General features: G+C 44.3%; 1 protein-coding gene and 1 long non-coding RNA gene across 2 annotated transcripts; both read left to right on the top strand.

Annotated features, from left to right (window-relative positions):
* The first annotated feature begins 1,746 nt into the window (after window positions 1-1,746).
* Window positions 1,747-2,202, top strand: LOC121800936. The gene has a single exon (XM_042200425.1). The coding sequence runs from the start codon at window positions 1,747-1,749 to the stop codon at window positions 2,200-2,202; it is 456 nt and encodes a 151-aa protein (XP_042056359.1).
* Window positions 2,203-16,760: 14,558 nt separating this feature from the next.
* LOC121799022 lies at window positions 16,761-18,581 on the top strand. The gene is made up of 2 exons (XR_006050133.1): window positions 16,761-17,170; window positions 18,307-18,581. It is a non-coding gene; the product is annotated as an uncharacterized LOC121799022 (long non-coding RNA).
* The last annotated feature ends 3,725 nt before the right edge of the window (window positions 18,582-22,306 follow it).

Raw genomic sequence — 22,306 nt, forward strand, 5'->3', positions numbered from 1 at the left:
GAGGGATTTTCCAAAATAGCAAGGCCAATGACTCAACATCTCAAGAAAGGAACTAAGGTCAATTGGACGCCAGAATGTGAAGCAAGCTTTCAACTGTTGTAGGAAAAGTTGACCATAACACCAGTTCTAGCCGTGCCAGAACTAGGAACGAGCTACGTGGTGTATACAGATGCATCAAAAGTCGGACTCAGATGAGTGCTAATGTAGAATGGTAAGCGCATCTCCAAGGGGGAAAGGTATAATGAGAAGGTATATTTCTCATTTACCTTCTCATAAAGGTTATTATACCTTCTTAAAAAGTAATGGACTCCAAGGAAAGAAGGTAAACTAAAAAGGCAAACAAAAATAACTAACTTTTTACCTTTTCTATCAAGAAGAGGTAAAGATACCTTCTCAAAATGAAAGAATGTATGATACCTCCTCATATACTCTTTCCATTAGAGCATGAAATTTTATGAAGAAAAGGTAAAATATGGTAGTTATTTCTCTTTACCTCTCCATTCACCCTTTCCCTTGGAGATACTCTAAGGTGATTGCGTGCGCATCACGCCAACTCAGGCCACACGAGTTAAACTACCCAACGCATGACCTAGAATTAGATGCAGTGGTACATGCCTTGAAGATTTGGAGAAATCACCTCTACAGAGTTCGATGTGAAATCTTCGCGGACCACAAAAGCCTCAAGTACTTCTTTTAGCAGAAAGATTTGAACATACGGCAACGCAGATGGCTCGAATTAGTAAAGAATTATGACTGTGGTATAAATTACCATCCAGGCAAGGCAAACGTCGTGGTAGATGTCGTCGTAGGATCACTACTATAGTGATAGAACCAGATTTAAGGGCCAAAATCATCGAGGCTCAAAGATGTGATGAAGCCTTAGAAAGAATCCGTTTGAGAGTGAGGACGGGGAAAGAAGAAAGTTATCGCGAAGTGGGGGATAACACCCTCACCTTTGAAGGAAGATTGTGTATGCCCAACGATGAGGCACTCAAAAATGAGATCATGGGTGAAGCACATGAAACACTATACACCGCTCACCCTGGGTCCACAAAGATGTATCAAGATATGAAGAAACAATTCTGGTGGGACGGCATGAAGAGGAGCATAGCGTCATTTGTAGAAAGGTGTCTGGCATGTCAGCAAGTGAAGGCACTACACCAATGACCCTATGGGAAATTACAACCCCTTGAGATTCCAGAATGGAAATGGAAGCACATTGCGATGGACTTTGTAACGGGACTGCCGAAGTCCCAACGAGGAAACACTGCCATCTGGGTGATCATAGATCGCCTCACCAAAAGTGCTTACTTTATACCAATCCGTATCACATATGGATCGGACAAGTTGGCTCAGATCTATGTGCAAGAGATCATACACTTACATGGAATACCAGTTACGATCACCTCAAACCGTGATTCAAAATTTACCTCTAGATTTTGGATAAGCCTGCAGCAAGAGCTAGGCACTCGATTGAACTTTAGTATTGCATTCCATCCACAGGCTGATGAGCAGTCTGAAAGAACGATCCAGACATTGGAAGATATGTTGAGAGTTGTAGTACTCGACCGTGGAGGAAACTGGGAGCCAGTACTACCACTTATAGAGTTTGCTTATAACAACAGTTACCAAGCAACTATAAACATGGCGCCATATGAAGCACTGTATGGAAAGAAATGTAGATCACCACTTTAATGGGATGAAGTGGGTGAGAGAAATATTCTTGGACCGGATTCTGTAGAGGAGATGGTAGAAATTGTCAGACAGATCCGAGGGAGAATCAAGGAAGCTCAAGATAGGCAAAAATCTTACGCAGATGTTCGCAGAACTGATCTACAGTTAAAGGCGGGAGACAAAGTCTTTCTGAAAGTATCCCCGTCAAAAGGGATAACGAGATTCGGTGTCAAAGGCAAGCTAAAGTCGCGTTTCACCGGACCCTATGAAATCCTGGAAGAAGTCGGTCCCGTGGCGTATAGACTGGCGCTACTACCGAGTTTTGGAAATCTGCACAAAATTTTCCATGTGTCGCAATTCAGGAAATACATGTTTGACCACAAACACATAGTCCACCAAGAAGAAATGGTGTTAGAACCAGATTTAAACTATGAAGAAAAATCAGAGGCAATCCTGGATCGGAAAGTGAAAGAATCGAGGAATAAATCTGTTGTGACAGTGAAAGTTCTGTGGAAGTATCACAGCTAGGGATGTCAATCGGGACGGCCCATTGAGTTTCGGGCCAGCCCTACTCGGGTTGCGGGTCAATCGGGTGCGGACTAATCGGGTTGTGAATTTTTCGGGTTGTAAAAGTTCAACCCTAACCCAAAAAGCTTGGGTTTCGAGCTAGCCCAGCGGGTTAATCGGGTTGCTACCGATAAGATTAACATGCGATCAATCCAATAAATAATGATGAAAATTAGTTATATTCATAAAATGTAAAATATTTAATTATGATAAATTTGAGATATATGGTTAAACTCAATCATAAACATGATCAAATACTTATATTTGAGATATTTCATGAAATTTTAATGCGTGTTTTAGAAATTTAAATATTTTTTAAGTGAATTTGAAGTTTTTAATTTATTTATCAATTATTATATTAATAAAAATTCAATATATAATTTGTATATTTAATTTAAAATTGAAAGTTATTTTTTTAGTTATCTATATTATAAAATTAATCAATGAAGTGTCAAATTAGGAGTAAAAAATAGAATAATAGAAATTTTATCGGGTTTTCGGGCCAACCCATCGGATTTTCGGGTCTGGCCCTAATGGGTCATGGGTTAATCGGGTACGGGCTAATCGGGTTTTAATTTTATCTGGCTAGAAATTTCCAGCCCTAACCCTATAAATTTGGCGGGCTATTCGGCCCTGCTCACGGGTTGCGGGCTACATTGACATCCCTAATCACAGCCACAAAGAAGCTACATGGGAACTTGAAGACAACATAAAAGAAAGATACCCAGAGCTTTTTGAATGACGTAAGCAAATTTCGGGACAATTTTTCTTAAGAAGGGTAGAATGTAATACCCGCCCCTTTTATTACATTTTCTTTATGTTAATGTCGAACTAGTTTTGTCGCCCTCTCTTTTTGTTGAAATTTATTGGAACCGATACCCCCTTTTTGTGTTGATTATTAATGTAGTTAGTTCGCGAAACTAAAAATTTAAGTAATAATCGAACGAACCAAAATGAATCTTCATATAATTATGAAAATTTACAAACATCGATAAAGAACAGGAAGGGTTGTCCCAAACTATAAGTGCTCAAAAACAAGATACAGTAACCTATATGATCGTTTCACATGTGATCTATGAACGGAAAGAAAAAAAATGTGGAATACTATTCTTTTACAAATATTCATGAATGGGCCAAAAGGCTAAGAAACTAAAATCTTTTGCTAAACTTTGGGCCTCTTTCTCCCGAACCTAAACCGCATCCCCACCGCGGCCCTATCCGATCAACCCGTTGGGCACGAAGCAGCAAGCCCGTCGCGGACAAAAGCAGGGCCACCGAGTCCTTGTCCCAACCTGCAAGACAAAACAAATTTTTAAAGGATAGAGATCAAGAGTTAGTGGGAAAAGACACATAAATTAAAGAAAAACTACACTAGGAGAAAAGGAAAAACCCTCTTTAGCTTTGGAGGACCATAAACTCACCAAGAAAGGAAAGTCAATCCTGCAAATCCTCCACACTATGGAAGCACCTGCTTCTACCAGCCACAATCAAACAATGGAATTTATTACCTAAGTATCAAGTACCCAAACTAGACACCAAACTACATTAAGGAGAAGGGGCTGCATAATCAGAAAAATGAGATATGTTAGGATATAGAAACAATAGAGGATCAGCCCTTTTAATTCAGCATAGTACACCAAGTTTTACCTATAAAAACCCCTTCTTTTGCATCAACTCTTTTCTCTCCCACACGCATAAAAAATCCAGCAACTGTTAGAGTGAGTTAGAGGGTGCAAAATCTGAGGAAAAGGAGCAGGAGTATGCTGAGCAAGCAAAGACTCTTCTTCATCCTTTATTTCTCTACCACCACAGGTAACACTCATCACCCTAAGTTCCAAATAATGCTCCATGTCATCACATAGTAGGAACCACGACTACGATATCATCACACATGAACGTTTTGGAACAAAAAAAAACCCTTAAGCGAAGAACACTAGCCACCATGTTTTCAAACCCCTCACAAGCTCTAGAATCTTTATAACAAATAACTCATCCCTACAAACTCTACGAGAACAGAATATGATCAATTTAAGGAATTTAAAGACTTAGACCATTAAAGAGATGAAATTAGGAGCTTAGCTTAGGCCGAGACTGACGGGCTGACCACCGACGGACGGACCGCTGACGGAGCCCGAAGATCACCGCACGAACTCCACGTGGCAGCAGCGGCCGACCCACCAGGCGGCAGACACCGACGATGGGGTAGCAGCACGGGCAGCAGCCCGGTCCGCCAAGATCGGTGGTGAGAATACGACGGTGGGCCTCGGAGCCTCCCCGCGCGAAGAAGAAAGCTGGAGAATGGGGGATACGTGCGGCCGTAGGAATCAGTTGCCCACCGCAAGGTCGCATCCCCGTTGGAGCCCCGCCGTGAGGAGTAACGGGGGGTGGGCGTGAACAGCAGCGGACAGCGAAAAAAAGGGGGGGATCTCTGCTGGGCGTGGGACGTCGGCAACCTGATGGCGACGAGAAGCCGGGAACGGCATTGGTCTGGCGACCGGAGGAGTGGCGTTTCATCATGAAGAAAGAGGAAGAAGGAGTTAGGGATTTGTCTCCTCAATTTGGAAAAGAATTGAGATTTGAGAATTTTAGAATGAGAGAGAGAGAGAGAGCCGATAGAATTGGGGAGAGAATAGGTTGGGTTGTGCTTTTCTTTCATATGGGCTGTTCATTTTAATATTGTTGGGCCATACTTTTTTTATGATTGGTATACTAAAAGCAAAATTCGAGCATGTTGCACGGATAGAATTGCTTGTATACAATAAACTCTACAATCCACTTTTAACCCAAGGTGAGAAAAAGTAATTTTATTGCATTGGTGTTTGTTTGTGCATTTATAAGATGTTTCTCAAATATTTGAATGTATAAGAAGCAAACAAGTCTAATTCTTCTGTCAGTAGACTGGTCGTGATCGACGTTCACAGAAGGTGATGTAGTCGGTCATTTGTAGAAGAGAAATAGAATTTCACAACCTAAATAGGCTTTGGCTACCTATCGTGAAAGGTTGCAATGTCAGTCCGCATGTTTCCTTACCTTAGGAAATAAACAACACTGGTGTGGTATAGCAGTGAAGGATCTAACAGTTGAGATAAGTCTTTCTTGCTATTTACTGAATGACGAGGTCTCAGTGATTGTTATTTCTTAATCATTGTTGACATAAAATTGAGCATATGATATTGATTATGCACTACTTTGATTTATCAAATGGTGCGGACTTTTCGCAATCCAAGAATCCTGATATCTTGGGTAGTGGTGATCAATGTCTAGAGGTGCTAGTATTGTTATTGCAATGAATCGTGTGCTGGATGAGTCCAGTTTGATAATATCCTCAAGAGGTGATCGAAAAAGGTTTTATTATTCAGAAACCCGACCGGTTGGAATTTATTTCAGAATAATAAATAAAGATTTTGAACTAGACAACTCTTGGAAAAAAATATTAATTAATTAAAGTTAAATAGCAGACTTAAATTAATTAATGGATATTTATATCTTAAACATGGGGTATAATAAATTAAAGAGGTAAAGTCCGGATTACTCGTAATTTGGGATTGGACGGGTAGTCAATATTATTATGTTATAGTGGATGATAATAATATTCTGTTGGACTTGTATTAAATTGGGGCTCAATTTAATTAGTAAAAGTCCAATAGGTTTGGCCAAAGTCAACATCCATGGATCCCTAATCTGGCTCATCATAACTCTATATAAAGGAGACTAAATAGAAGACAAAATTAATTAATTTTTATCATCAAAAATTCGTGCCCCCCTTTTCCATGGAGTGAACGATATTTTCAGTTCTTCCCAAAACTGAAATTATGTCTTCTGTCTAGTCAAGCCCTTTTGATTCTGACAAGCTTTGCCCACCCAAAGGTCATAATCTGAGTTCGGGATACAAATTAGAAGGTTCGTGGTTGAGTACAAAGAACATCACGTGGAGAAGGCGCAAGCAATAGACGATTCTTTGAAGAATCAGATCGGTAATCCTAAACCGTAGGAAATTCATGTTTAAGGTTTTAATTCCCTTTACATGAATTATATGTGTTCTAGCATGCAATTTTGTGTTGAACATGTGAGTAATCGATCTCATAATCAGTCAAATAGATCTGTATGCATGATTTATTTGTTTTTGCATGACTTCCGTTGTGCAAGGGCACCAAACCCCATCAACTTTTAGTTGGGGCCTGCCTTTTTTCAATTCTTTGTTTGGGCCTCTCTAATTAACAATTGTGGGTTAGGGAATGAATTGGGAGAATGAGTTGCCTTTATGTAAATTAATTGTTGAGTTTGCCTTTATGTTAGGGCATGGAAACAAAGGAGGATCAGCCTTTAATTCAGCATAGTACACCAAGTTTTACCTATAAAAACCCCTTCTTTTGCATCAACTCTTTTCTCTCCCACACGCATCAAAAATCCAACAACTGTTAGAGTGAGTTAGAGGGTACAAAATCTGAGGAAAAGTGGCAGGAGTAGGCTGAGCAAGAAAAGGCTCTTCTTCCTCCTTTAGTTCTCTACCACCACAGGTAACACTCATCACCCTAAGTTCCAAATAATGCTCCATGTCATCACATAGTAGGGACCACGATTACGATATCATCACACACGAACGTTTTGGAACAAAAAAAACCCTTAAGCGAAGAACAGTAGCCACCATGTTTTCAAACCCCTCACAAGCTCTAGAATCTCTATAACAAATAACTCATCCCTACAAACTCTATGAGAACAGAATCTGATCAATTTAAGGAATTTAATGACTTAGACTGTCAAAGAGATGAAATTAGGAGCTTAGCCTAGGTCGAGACTGACAGGGTGACCACCAACGGAGCCGGAAGACCGCAGCATGAACTCCACGGGGCAGCAGCGACTGACCCACCAGGCGGCAGACACCGATGACGCGGTAGCAGCGTGAGTAGCACCCCGTTCTGACAAGATCGGTGGCGTGAGTGCGGCGGCGGGCCTTGGAGGAAGAAAGCCGGAGAAGGGGGGATACGTGCGGCCGTAGGAATCAGTTGCCCACTGCAAGGTAGCATCCCTGTCGGAGCCCCGCCATGAGGTGTAGCGGGGAGGGGGCGTGAACAGCAACGAACATCGAAAAAAAGGGGGATCTCTGCTGGGCGTGGGACTTCGGCAACCTGATGGCGACGAGAAGCCGGGAACGGCAGTGGTCCGACGACCGGAGGAGTGGTGTTTCACCATGAAGAAAGAGGAAGAAGGAGTTATGGATTTGTCTCCTCAATTTGGGGAAGAATTGAGATTTGAGAATTTTAGAATGAGAGAGAGCGAGCCGATAGAATTGGGGAGAGAATAGGTTGGGTTGTGCTTTTCTTTCATCTGGGTTGTTCATTTTAGTATTGTTGGGCCATACTTTAAGTTGGGGCTGCCTTTTTTTAATTCTTTGGTTGGACCTCTCTAATTAACAATTGCGGGCTAGGGAATGAATTAGGAGAATGAGCTGCCTTTATGGAATTAATTATTGAGTTTGGGCCACCAATTAAAATAAAGTATGGGCTGAGAATCTAATTTAAATTTCGGGCTCTCCTAATAATTGATGGTCCGTTAATTAATTCCACGATGATAAACTTAACTACCGGAATTCGGTTTAGTGCTCGAATAATCGATGATAAATAATGACTTACTAATCTTTACCGCAATGATGAATATAAATCTCGGATTTAGTTAAATTCTCGAATAAATCGCATGGCAAATAATATTCTCCTTGTTGATCGAATAATTGGTGAACGTCCACATAAATTAAATCACTCGAATTGATTAATGCTGAAGGACTTTTGTAGGAAATAAGAAAAAAGAATTTAAGGACCACGCACTTATGAATGCATTCACGTTTAAGTCTTCTTAACTTCTTAAGTCTAATTAAGTATTATTCTTTTTAATAAGTAGCAATAGGTAGTCCAAACTAGTGTGTCCTCACATATACTACTTTGTCTTGGACTCTTCCGCTGCAATAGAACTATGTACTAGGAGTTATGAACCCGGTTATTATACTTTGATTTCATTTTGATTGTATACCATATTCGCCTTCGGAATAAATGTTTTGAGTTTGACTTATTCCTTATGTTTATCCCTTTATTTTAAGACTATTTAGTTACGTTATAGCTGCATTCACTAGCACTAGGGAGTTGTGGTCGTGACATGACATGTGAGGACCTTCATATAATCATATCTATAACTATTGCTAATATAAGTTGATTTTATGATTTCCTCACATTTTGTGAGGAGTAGTTAACTAATGAAAAATAAATAAAAATACCATTCTCAACTCTTTACATTTTTTTCCTCGCTTAGCTGTGTGTTAGTGCTTCTGTAAAAGCTTAGAAGATTTTTTAAGATACTTGCCTATCTATTTCTTATTGACTTATTGTAATAGATAGGATCAGAATTCACAAAATATATAACATTAATACATTTGATAATCGAAAGAAAGACAGAATAAGTACAGTTCATTTTACTGACTGAGCTGTTGCTATTTCTCCTCTTCATTTCTTAGGCCATCTGCAACGCGGTCTCTTATCCGTCTCTTAAATTACTATTCATGGGCCCTACTGTACTTTTTTACTCCATCACTTAACTAAGGGACGGAACCTGCAACTCTCCATCTCTTATCCATCCCTTAACCGTCTCTTAAATTACTATTCATTCAATTTTATTTTTTATTTTTATTTCCAACCAAATTCAATTAATAAAAACACACTTCATTAAATAAAATAAAATTACAACATAAAATAAAAATACAACTTAAAATTCAAAAAAAATAAAAAAACACATAATTAAAATCCTAAAAAAATAAAAATCATAATTTAAAATACAATTTTATAGAAAATAAAGAAAACTACTCCGTCGGCGAATCCTCCCCCGAAGGCGGTGGAGGTGCACTGAAGACACCTGGAGGCGGAATACCAAGTTGTCTTGCCATAAACTCAATTCCGGCAAGATAGGCTTGGTATTGGGGAGGCGTCATGCGGGAAGTATCCGCCATTATAGCGGTCATGTACATGGACATTAGGGAGTTCGAGGGTGCCCCCGAGCCCGAGCCCGCCTGGCTTGATTCGGCTCGGCCCCTTCTCCTTCTAGCTGCCTTCGCCGCATTTCTCCCTTGCGGCCGACGGCGCCCACAGGAGGACCCCCCAGCATCGTCTGTCGTGCCCTCAACCTCCTGCGAAGCAAACTCTTGTGCGGCGCTGCCCGAACCGCCCTCACTAGACGAGTATTGGCCACCCGTCATGTGCTTCGTGCGCTTCGAGGTCGAGCCCGAGCTGGACCGGACACCGCCGGCCCACCTTTCCTCGTCTTTGACGACCTCCCAAACATCGATATATTTGAATTGTTTGGCGGTGTCGTCGAAGTAGACTCGGAAAGCCGACCTCAGAATGTCGGCTCCCGTGGCTCCGCTTTGGTAATGAGCCGCTTCACTCTTGTAGATGGCGCAGAATTTTTTGACCTCTCTGTCAACTCGGTCAAAGTGAGCGCGGAGCATCTTACATGTGCGGCGGGGGGGACCTCTTCGGCTTAATCTCGTGGTAGGCCTCGGTGACCTTTTTCCAGAAGCACTTCCGGGAATGTTGATTTCCAACGATGGGATCGTACGAGACGCTGATCCAGGTGTTGTACACCGCCAGCATCTCTTTGGGGCTGTACAGATGTCGGCCTAGATCCCCCTCCTCCTCCTCTGCCTCCGCCCTGGAGCTTCCACCACCTCGGCCTTCTTCCGGAGTGGGTTCAACGGAATAATCCTCCCGGATCTGGGATAATCCCTGCGAATACCTCGGGGCGGAGGGACGGGCATATGCATCCACATCAAAATGGGGTGGTTGGTACCCCCCGGCGTTGACGAACCCTGGGTGCCCGGAGTCGACGAACCGGAACCACCACCCAGGACATTGTACATGCCCCCCAGTCGCCGAACGCATTGATGTCGAACCCGCCGGACCGCCACCGCCAGAGTTTCCGTCGTCGGACATTTTGTGATGAGAGGTTAGATGAAAATTGGAGAGGAAATGGAGATGATTTGGGAAGAATAGATGTGTATTTGTGTGTGAAATGAGGATGAATTAGGAGTATTTATAGAGTAAAAAAAATTTTAAAAAAGAAAGAAAAACGGTAATATTACCGTTTTTCGTTTATAAAATTTTTTTAATTCGAATTTTAAAAAAAAGATTTATTGAGTCAGCGTGACGATGCCCACTCGCGGGCCGGCGAGTGGGCGTCACGCATGGCGCGGAGCGCCACGTCGCGCTAGCGCGTGGCGAGATATCTCGCCATCCGTCTAGGTGGGACGAAACGCTCGGCGGGCTGGGAACGAAACGGGGCGCTGCAACGCGTCACGCCGCCATCTCTTCCCGGCGTGACGGATTACGGGTCACCCGCGTGACGCGTTGCGGGTGGGCTTAGAGCATCCACAATGAGACTGGACTTCACATAGCCTTCACACTGCCACATCATCAGCACTAAAATTCTCCTGCCACATCAGCTTTCCACATCAACTGGACATCAAATAGCCCTCGCATAGCCTTCCCACTACCTATCCACATCACTAATAACAATTATATAATTAATTTACAATCGTATCAACATACGGAATTTAATTTACGAGACAAATACGGGAAATTCGAATAATACTATTAAAATTTAAAAAGTACAATAATTAAAAAAAAGTACAAAAATTAAAAAGTACAATTAAAAAAGTAAAAAAAATCACTCCTCGCCGCCGTCCTCGTCTCCGTCGTCGCCCAGCCCTTCTTCACCGTCGTCGCCGCCGCCTCTGTCACCACCTACACCGCGGCTATTCCCGCCGGTCTCCCTCCTCATCGCCTCCAATTATTCACGCTGGCTGTGAAGCAATACACGAAGATAATTCTTCACCTCGGGGTCCACCGCCGATTGGAAGTCGGCTAAGGTCTTCACCATTTGAGCGCGCGTTTGTTGGCGCGCGAAGAATTTGAGCTCCTCGGTAGACCTGCCGAGGGGGGATGCCGAATGGACCCCCTGGGAACTAGGGGTGCCCGCCCTCGCAACCTGTTGCGCCCGCCTTTGGCCAACCGGGCGAGGTCGGCGACCGAACGAACGAGGGGTCGGGACCTCCTGGGCCGTCTCGGGGAGGTCTGTCGAACCACCGTTGCTGCCGCTATAATCTCCGGTATAGTTCAGTTTCTGCTTCTTTGGCCAGCCAGTGTCGACACCTGCTCGGAATTTCTCTGACTCGTTGAGCACAACGTAGCAGTTCCAGTAGGTGAACTCATAGTACTTCTTTTGCGGATCGGGGTAGGCTCTCTCCGCAATTCTCCTGCAGTCTTCCTCTGTTTGGCCACTGGTCTGCATGCGGAGGGCGTTGGTGTACAAACCCGAAAATCGAGAAACACCAGACCTGATTCGGTCCCAGCACTTCCGGCACTCCTCCCCGGTGCGCGGTCTCCCTTCAGGGCAAAATGCCCTGTAGGCTGCGGCTATCTTGGCCCACAAGTTGACGATCCTCTGGTTGTTCGAAACGAGAGGATCGTCGCAAACACTCACCCACGCCTTGGCAACCGCAACGTTCTCCGCGTCCGTCCACTTCCTCCGGACCCGGCTGCGACGACTCGCCGACCTTCTTGGCCTTGTCCTTCTTCAAAGCGCGTATATATAGTGTTTTCGAAAAAAAAAATTAAAAATTAAAATCTGACGCCGATCCGGGGCCTACAATGGCGCCGTGAGGATCGGCGTTAGAACCGGCGTCATCACACGAATCGGCATGGCCACGCCGAAGTTGACGCCGATTTCGCCGACGCCGGTCGCAATGGTTCGGCGTCAGAACCGGCGTCGGCGAAAAATCGGCGTCGCGGTTTTTGCGCCTCCATTGCTGATGCTCTTATTGACTCCAGAAATTCTCTGCAAAAAATGTACTCCCTCCGTCCCGCTCTACTCGCACTTATTTCCTTTTTGGGCGTCCCAAGTTACTTGCACTCTTTCCATTTTTAGTAAAAAAATTCACCTACAGCCGTCCTTTTTTACTTTCCTATACACTCATTCCTTAATCTCCGAGCCGAAAAGGAAATGAGCGAGTAGCCCGGAACGGAGGAAGTATGATTTTATGTCCGTGTCAAGATGGTAGAGAGAGAAAATATAAAACTGAATATGTACCGCAACTAAATTTGCAAACTAATTTTATTTTACATCTTTGATTGCAGGGGTATCAGTATTTATAGACTCCAATCTAAGAAATTTTTGCTCTAATATTTCAAAATTGAATTTTGCATCAGGCTCTAGAACGTGTAAAACAAATGCATTTCAGATACTCCAAATGTAAAAAAATTGCATTTCAGATACTCCATGTAAAACAATTGAATTAATTTAATAATATATCCCTCCTATAACTTTATGTCAACATCAACTTTTCTGATCAAACTTTTCACATTGTCATAGATGTCAACTTTTTTTTTAGGCATGAGCAGTGGGGCGCCCTATGGCGCGCCACGTCATCAGTTTTATCCTCCTTGCCCTCACCTGCATTGGGGCGCCCTAAGGCGTGCCACATCATCATTTTATTGTTTTGTTTAATTAATTAAAATGTTTTCAAATAACAAGTAACGAATAAATAAAAAACGTCTAAATAACAAATGGCGACGCATTAATAAAAAAAAGTTACACCATTCAACTTACAAAAAAAAAACAACTAAGTCGGTGCAATTCCCAACTTCCGACGCAGCTCATCGATTAACGCCCGGAGATATTCGGCTTCGTCGGGGTCGGTACACTTCTTCAGGGCCTTGTGCGTCTGCAATAACGTCCTCGCCATCGACGCTGTTGCCAACGACTCAAACGCGGTGGCCGTCTGGGTCGGGAGCGTTTCCGAGAACGGAGATGGGTTTGCAGCGGTCGAGGATGAGGTCGCGGCCGCCTTCCCCTTGACCTTCGCAACCTTGACGCCGGGAGGACACCGGTGTGCCGGAACTCCCTTCATCCACGTACGTCCGGTTGAGGTCAACCGGGTGATTGCCGCTGCCGCTGCTTGTGTAATCACCAGCTTCGGTGGTCTTCATCCTCTTCGGCGCACCAGTGTGCAGAATTCCACCTTGTGCTTGAAGTCGTCGTACATCGACCGGTACGACAACATCGCTTTAGCGCGCACGTCGCTCAAGCTCTCGCCGCTCCCCTGTGCCCGCGTGAACTTCTCGAACTCCGCCGCGTACAAGTTCACTTGCTTCTTCACTTGATCCCAGTGCTTGCGGAGTTGCTCACGTTTGCGCTTGTACGCGGTCGGCGGCTTGGCCTCATTGTAGAGGCCGGCGATGCGCTCCCAGTACGCGACCTGCCTCTGGTTGTTCGCGAAAATCGGGTCTTCCTATATATCTACCCAACACCGGGCCAAAATGAGGGTTTCGTCGTCGGTGTAGTTCGTACGGCCGGGGGCGTACTCATCGCAATTTTCGGGAGGCGGCAACTTCAGCGGCGGCGGAAGCAGTCGCGGCGGGTTCGGGATCGGCCGCTGCAGCGTCACGGCGGGAGGGAGCGCTTGGTCGGTTTAGAGACGGCTCCATGTCAGACAACCCGTACGATTCTGTACTGAAATCGGGATCGTACTGGCTGTCGGCGTCGAACGAACGATATTCGCCGGGTTCTGTACCCGGCCAATGCGCCTCTCCGCTAAACATAAGACTATTGGGACTTGAATCCATTTCGTAGTAATTATGTAAATGTAATAAGTTTCAAAAGTGAAATCGTGAAATGAAATTACAAATGAACTCTATTTATAAAAAAACGAAACCGCGTGCCATCGTCCGCATCGATTGTCCCCGTAGCCCACAGTGGGCCGGACGATGGCGCGGACGATGGCCTATCGTCCGCGGCCATCGTCCGCGTAGGCCGCAATGGGGCGGACGATGGGCATCGTCCGCGCTATACTCCGCGCCCTTAGTATAGGGCTCGACGATCGTCCGCGGCCTATGTCACGCACCCGCAATGGGGTGGACGATGGCGGGCGCGGACGATGCGCGCCATCGGGCGTGCCATCGTCCGCCCCATTGCGGATGGCCTTAAGCATCCATGATAGTTTTAGGCTAGCCATAGGCCCGCCATATGCTAGCCACAACTCCTCCTGCCACATCATCAGCACTAAAAACTCTTCCTGCCACATTATCAGGACAAGTAATAGGCTAGCAATAGGCTAGCCACAATGAACAAAATTATAAAAAATAAATAATTAACAATCACACAAAATACGGAATTAAATTTACGACACAGATACGGGAAAATTCAATAATAGTAAAATTTAAAAAAAGTACAGTAATTAAAAAAAGTACATTAATATAAAAAAATTACATTAATTTAAAAAAAAAACCATCTTCCACACACGAGCCCCCGCCTCCGCCTCACTACTCGTCGCCGCCGCCGTTGTCGCCGCTATCTGAGACTCCCACCTCTACGGCATCTGAGCCCGCGTCTGAGCCCCCCAACCGTGCTGCGGCGGCATCCAAATCGACCCGCATACTCTCGAGCATTGAATGAAGAAACCTCTTCTCCACGTGGTCAGTTGCCGCCCTCCATTCAGCTAAGATCTTGTGCATCTGAGGCCGCGTTTGTTGACGCGCGAAGAAGGCGAGCTCGGTTGGCGACGAGCCAATAGGGGGGATGTCGATTGGACCTCCTGGGACCCCTGGGCGACCTCCCTCGCTACCCGTTGCGCCCGCCTTTGCCCAAGGATAGGAAGCACGGAGAATCGTGACTAGTGGGGGAATTAAGAAGCGGGGAAGAAGGGGGTAGCAGTCAAGGAAGTACGACATATCGATCAAAATACAAAATTTCATTTATCAACAAGGTTTCAAATCCCGAAGGTACAAAACGTGAATGACATAGTTTGACAATTTAAAGGAAAACAAAGAAATTCTTAAAACTTGGCATAGCGGAAGCATTTGAGAGTTAGCTACTACTATGTATGAAGACACAATAGTAACCGGAACGTTTATTGAATCCTGTCTTTGTCCAAATGCTCAACATCCTCCGCCTCCCGTCCTCGCTCAACCTGCACATCAACCTGCACATAGGGAAAACATATGCAGGGGCTGAGTACTTGATGCACTCAGTGAACTCATGCCCGAAATACATTTATCCATCAAGTTATGTCAAGCCATCATTGAGTGAAACTCGGGTTTTACTTTAAAAGGCCTAAAAACACTAAAATCATTTCCTCATCATTTCAAAAACAATCATTTCTCCTTGATTTACTTAAGAAACTGCAATATCTGTTCTTTAGGGTGCCGTGTAAGGGGCCACTTACCACGAGCACGAAAACCGGCCAACCCGTTCGATGACTCACGGTCCTCATCGTGTACACTAGTCCGAGTAGGGACGCACCCTTGCTAGGACCCGAATTCGATTAAACTCATAGTAGGGACTCACTCCCCACTAAGCAATCATCAACATCAACATCAACATCAATCTCATCAACATCATGTGAACGAGAATGTGGCCGCAAACTCGATCACTAGACCGGCCGACCCAAAAGACGGCTCACGATCCCCATTGGTGTACACTAGCCTGAGTAGGGACTCACTCCCTAGTCAGACCCGAATTCGATTTCAATAGGTCTAGTAGGGACAACTCCCTTGCTAAACAAACAGATAGGCATTTCTCAAAACAAAACATGCCATGATATTCCTTTTACAAACTTTATTTTCCTCAAAAACGTATTTGAAACATAAATCATTTTTCTGTCAAGGTCGAGCATCATCTCACATCACATCAACAAGTCGAGCATTTCATAACCACTCGAAAAGCTATACAGCGCAACACATGACAATCACTTTCACTTTAAGCACATAAATCACATAATCATGTAATAATTGCAATCAAAGACATTTCGTCACATAAAATAATGCTCAAACCAATATGTCAAATCGAAAGCTCTTGAAAATACTTTAGTTCGAAAGCCCACAAAATACTTAGTTAGAAAGCCCACCTCAAAAGCTTAGGATTTCCGTAAACAGTTCCTCGTTCCGACTTTTAGAGTGCGTGCGAACCACCTTTTCGAAAAATACATAAAGTTCACATCAAATCTCGGTAACGAAGGTATTTAGAATGCATGCACTCTAATTTAAGTCTTTTATTTCGTTTTCTCGGTTTTCGTGTATTTTCGATTATTCGGCGGCCGGTCGGCCATTTACGCTTATAACTCCTTCGTTGACTCCTCATAATTTTCCTCCACGATGTCGAAATAAATTCCCAAAAATTATTTAAGCGTATAATTAAATTATCGCAACTATTTCTCTTTGCAATTATATTTTTTTCGCACTTGGAATAAAATTATTCGCCTTTCGAAATTCTGGGATTTAATTAATTTGGCCCAAAGATTTAATTACTTAGCCCACCTTATCCCTCCAAATTAATTGGTGAGACCCAACTACTAATTATATACCCACCTTATATCTCCAAAACAAAACAATTTCCCAACAAAAAAAAATATGAGGCCCAATTCAAAAACAAACAAAAGAGGCCCAATCCTCATTCTCCCTCTCATTCTTTTCCTCCTTCCCCCTCTCTCTCTTCCCCCTCTCTCTCTCTCTTCGACATCTCCCTCCGACCCTCCCTCCTTCTTCTTCCTTAATTTTTTTTAAAAAAAGCCACCGGAAATCGATTCCCCAGCCACCGGAAATTGACGGGAGGTGCTGCTGCCCGTCGGAGATGCTGCCGCCCGTCAGGAGCTGCTGCCGTCCGCCGCGAGCTGCTGTCTTGCCGTCCGCCGAGAGCTGCTGTCTCGCCGTCACCGCCTGCACCGGCGCCGCCGCTGTCTCGCCGGAAAGAGGAGACGTCGCGGGTCGTCGCCGTGGGAGGTCCAGCCTCCGGGGCGCTGTCCGCACCGGGGAAAGTCGAGCGCGGCTGTCCGCCGCTGCCCGTCGCCGGCTTCTTCTTCTTCGAAACAACCCCGAACGACCCCGATTCAACCCGCAAGGTACGTTTTTATTACAAAGTTGTGTTCTTTCGGGCTTTCGATTAAGTTCGGTGAGTGTTCGATAAATTCTTAGTTGTTGTATTGTTTGAAAACTTGTGGAAGGTGAATTATGAAATGATGTAGGTAATATATATACCTACAACAATTCATGCTTTAGAATGGGAGAGAATTATACCTTCAACTTGATTGGTTTTGGTGGTGAATGAACGAGAATGGTGAAAAAGGATCCTCCTCCTCTTGCCTTCGATTTCTCTCTCGGCTCCCTCTCTCAAGAAAGAACGCAGCAGCCGTCCCTCCCCTTTCCGTCGCTCTCTCTCCGGCTCGACGCCGCCGTCGGGCTGTTGCTGGGGTCGCCGGTAAGTCGCGAAGCCGCTACTGCCGCGCCGCCTCTGTTCGCCCGCCGTCGCAGAGTCGCCGGGGAGGTGCTGCTGCTGTCGCGTCGCCGGAGAGCTGCTGGTCGCCGACCACCGTCGCTGGAGTCGCCGTCGGTCGTCGCTCCTGGAGCAGAGGCAGCCCAGCCGCTGGAGCCGTCGGGAACCGCCGCTGTCCGCCACTACCCCTGCTGCCGGAAGTTTCCCCCTCCCCTTAGCCACTCCGAACAACCCCGATTCAACCCGCCGGATACGTTTTTAACGCAAAGTTAAGTTCTTTCGTGCGTTTGATTAGTTTCTTTGTTGTTAAATTGTTCGATTAGCTTGTGAGAGTGGAGGTATGAAATCATGTATACGATGCTACAAGTTTATGATTCGGAGATGGGAAGGATCTATACCTCTCGATGTAAACTTGGTTGCGGAGTTTGTAAGGTCGAAAGCAAAGAATTCTTGGTTTGGCGGAGTTTCTGTCAAGAGACATTCGTATATGCTATAACATTGGAAAGGATTGTGGAAGTTGAAAACATGAATCTTGAAATGAATTACCTACTTTGGAGTTGTAGTGAGGACTAGGCAGCCCCTTAAATCCCTCTATTTTGACTTGCAGTGATAGGAAAAGAATGAAAACTAACAGCTCTTCTACTCCCTTTTTTTTTTCTCCCGACTCTCTCTCTCTCGATTTGTTTGGAAATTGCAGATGTGAAGGGGTAGAGAAAGGGATACATGAAGGAGCTTGTAGATTAATGTGTGACCTTTGGTTTGTAGGATTAATGGTGGAAGATGGAAGAGTTGGAGACTTTGAGAGTCCACCACCTATTCGGCCGAGAGGGTGGAAGAAGGAAGAAGAAGGGAGTTGGGCTTGATCCCACATTTTGATTTAATTTGTTTTGGGCTCAATAGTTGCAAGCCCAAGTTTGTATATTTATTATTTGGCTAGATTCTTAAATAGTTAGGGCCCAAGCCATTTTTTTTGTAGATAACCATTTGGACTCTAATTTAATTTGAGAAGCCCAAAAATAAATATACGTACTTTATATTCTCGTATTTCTTTCGATAATTAAAATTCACGAAAAACTTTAATTAATTTCATCAATCCCATCTCCAACAAAGATTAAGATAGCCCATCGCAACAATTAATATTTAGTGTTCTAAATATAAATTCTTCAAAATCGATCCTTGTTTTCCATACACGCTGCGTACTACATATAGCACTTCCAATAAATTCCACGAAGACCGGAAGTATTCCTCTATAAAAAAAACAATTCACACTTTGCAAGCATGAATATTAAAACTGTCTCGTAGTAACTTGGTGTTATTCCAAGTACTTTAAAAGTGCGGGCGTTACACCGGGCGAGTGCGGCGAGTAAACGATGGAGGGGACGGGAACTCCTGAACATCCTCGGGGAGGTCGTGGGAACCGCCGCTGCTGCCTCTGTAATCACCGGCATAGTTCAGTCGCTGCTTCTTCGGCCAGCCAGCATCGACACCTGCCCGAAACTTCTCGGAGTCCATCAAGACCTCATAGCAGTTCCAGTAGGTGAACTCCTTATAAAGCCCGGGCACAAGGAAGGCTTTCTCCGCTATCCTCCTCCAGTCCTCGTCAGTTTGGCCACTGGTCTGCATGCGGAGGGCGTTGGTGTATAAGCCCGAAAATCGGGAGACCGCAGCCCTGATTCGGTCTCACCCCTTCCAGCACTCCTCCCCGCTGTGACCTCCCCTCCGGGCAAAATGCCTTGTAGGCTACTGATATTTTAGCTCATAAGTTGACGATCCTCTGATTGTTCGAATGGAGGGGATCATCGCAAACACTCACCCAAGCCTTGGACAGCGCGACGTTCTTCGCATCCGTCCACTTCCTCCGTGTCAGGCTGTCATCATCAGCCGACTGCGACGACTCGCCGACCACCCTTTTGCCCTTCCTCTTGCCCTTCTTCTTCTTTGGTGCGCTCCGACCCCGCCCTACTCCCCCCCGTTTGAACGGGAGTGTCCGCATCCTCGAGATCTATCCCCAACTCCTAAGGAGAAAGTCTCACACCCAGTTAACTGCGTCTACGATGGGGTCGATGTATACGAAGAAGCAGTCAAAAAATCAAAACTGGGGCGATAGACATTGTCCCCCCCCCCCCCCGGCGTCCCCTGCATCCCGGGCTGCCACCTCGGCATCATCTGCATCCCGGGTTGCATCCCCGGTACCCCCTGCCCGCCCTGCATCCCCTGCCATCCCGGCATACTACCCCCGGCTTCTATCCCGGGCATCATCTGCTGCCAAGGGTACATGTTGTAGTACCCGGCCATCGGACCCCATCCACCTCCCATGGGTACCGTGGGAGTTTGAGACCCGCTCGTCACTGGAAACCCCTCGTTGTTGTTCTCCATTTTGTTTTATTGCTCTTGTACAGAAATTAAGTGAGAGAGAAAACTCGTTAAAACAAGCTTTGAATGAAAATGACGTGCAAATCGCGTATATATAGTGTTTTGAAAATTAAAAAAAAGTGTTGGTCGATCGCCCGCCTACAATGGCGGCCAGCTGATCGGCGAGCGCATCGGCTAGCGCCCGAGAATCGGCATCCGCTCGCCGATTTGGCGCTAGCCAACTCCAATAGTTCGGCGAGCGAACCGGCTAGTGCCGGGAATCGGCTAGCCGATCTGCTAGCCGCCATTAGAGATGCTCTAAGCCACGGCTTTTTCCACTTTACCATATTCCATACGGTAACATTCATGTCATAATAACTCTTAGAGCATCCACAGTGGAGCGGATGGCCCGTCGGATATCCCCGCGGACATCTCAAAAACACCTCCCGCAACGTCATAAGGACTTCACACTGCACTGCTACGTCATAAGGACATCCCACTGCACAGTGGCGGACATCCCCAAGGACATCCCGACGGACTTCCCACCAAATTAAACAATTTACGGAATTAAAATTTCGACACAAATACGGAATTAAAAAAACATACATAATCGGGACGTCCGCGCGGACGTCCGAAGAGTCAACGCAATGGCGGACGTTCGCAAGGACGTCGTGACGGACATCCCGGGAACGCCGTGGAACTTCGGTGTCCGCAGCGGACGTCCGTATCTGCGCCACCGCTGCACAATGACGAACGTCCCGCGCGGAACTCCGGCACGCCGGCCGGACGTCCGCTGGGACGGGCACCATTGTGGATGCTCTTAATATATGAACGAAACTTTTTACCATATGTATGCAAGTACATTTTATTAAACTGGGCGCCAAAATGAGCCATCAAAACTGCGGCTTTATATATTTATAGATTTCCCTGAAAAATACTCCCAAGTAGTACTCCATCCGTTCGGCCGCGTTTCATTTTCTTCACTCGTTTTAGAAAATTAATACTAATAAATAGTTAGAATGGAGAAAAAATAAAGTAAGAGAGAATAATGTAAAGAAAACTAGTGCAGAAAATAAAACGTCTTTATTAAGGCGGAACGGAGGGAGTACTACTCGGGAGTATTTCTTCATAGAAATTTCACCTATACCAAATTGCAAATCTAACTCAAAGTAGGCTTTTATAAAAAAAATATAGGAGTATTTTTCATATAAATTCTCTTTTACTTTATTTTTTTTCTACTCTAACTATTTATTATTAATTTTTTGAAACGAGCACAAATAATGAAACACTTCTATTAACGTGGAAACAAATTGGATGGGAGTATTTGACAGTTAATGCAAAAGACTGAATGTGCAACAAATAATTCATCTTACCGTGCATTACATTTTAGTGCTATGATTTTATCAATATCATTTTAGTTAGCTAACACAAATGTAGTATTACAATTTTTCCCTATTGATTGTCTAGTAGATTTATACAAGATGTGAACTTTCTTATTTTACTAAGAAACTGATTGGGTAATCTTCTTTGATATTGAATAAATTACACAATCTATAATGTAGAACATATATTTGTTTTCACTTAATATAATCAACGACATATAACAAAACAAACAAGTAACAAAAAATTAGCATTTTTCTCATTAATAAAAGGAGACTAGAACCAATACTTCATTATCTAATGGATCTTTCCGTTCTAATACTCTATCCGAGAGTTATCAATATTTATCAACTCCGGTGGTTCGATCTATGATTTATCATTCATCGAAGTCGATTTGTTGCTATTGGTTTTGCCCGGATTGATTTCATAAAGAAAGAGGGAATAGCTCCACAAAGTGGTGATGAAACGTACAAATCATTCCATTTTCCAAATCGATACGAATCATTCGTTCGTAGAACTATTTACTTGATATCAGACATTTTTTGATAAGGTTTTATAATATAAAACTCTTTGAATCACACTTTTCTATATGCAAACTTTTACAATCTTTCACTTATACTTAAAACGTACTACTATTTTGGAATAATAGTCTCTTATCTATCTTTTGTCACTTATACTCGAAGCAATTCATTGATACATTTCACCTCTATTCCTTGCACATGATGGTTGAACTTTGTGTTGGATGTGTTTTTATAGAAAGAAATTTCTAGGTTGTGAGTCCAATGACAAATCCAGCAAGCGGACCGCTGGGATCGCGAATGATGAACTCAATGAATGTTGATAAAATGTTATGGAAAAATCACACAGTCATTGGATTCGCAGACAACTAACTTAGGTGGCCACCAATTGTTTTCCAGAGGCCAACAGACCACTAGATGCATGGATGACAAGTTCAACGGACCGCTCACTCTATACTGTGTTGCATTTTTGTTTCTTCATTTTCATCCAAACTTTGTTTATTCTTTATTTGCAC

The sequence above is a fragment of the Salvia splendens genome, chromosome 4, assembly GCF_004379255.2.
Source record: "Salvia splendens isolate huo1 chromosome 4, SspV2, whole genome shotgun sequence".
NCBI lineage: Eukaryota > Viridiplantae > Streptophyta > Magnoliopsida > Lamiales > Lamiaceae > Salvia > Salvia splendens.

What these genes read in the sequence shown, in the direction of transcription:
- LOC121800936 (XM_042200425.1), top strand. Translation starts at nt 1,747, where the DNA reads ATGGTAGAAATTGTCAGACAGATCCGAGGGAGAATCAAGGAAGCTCAA.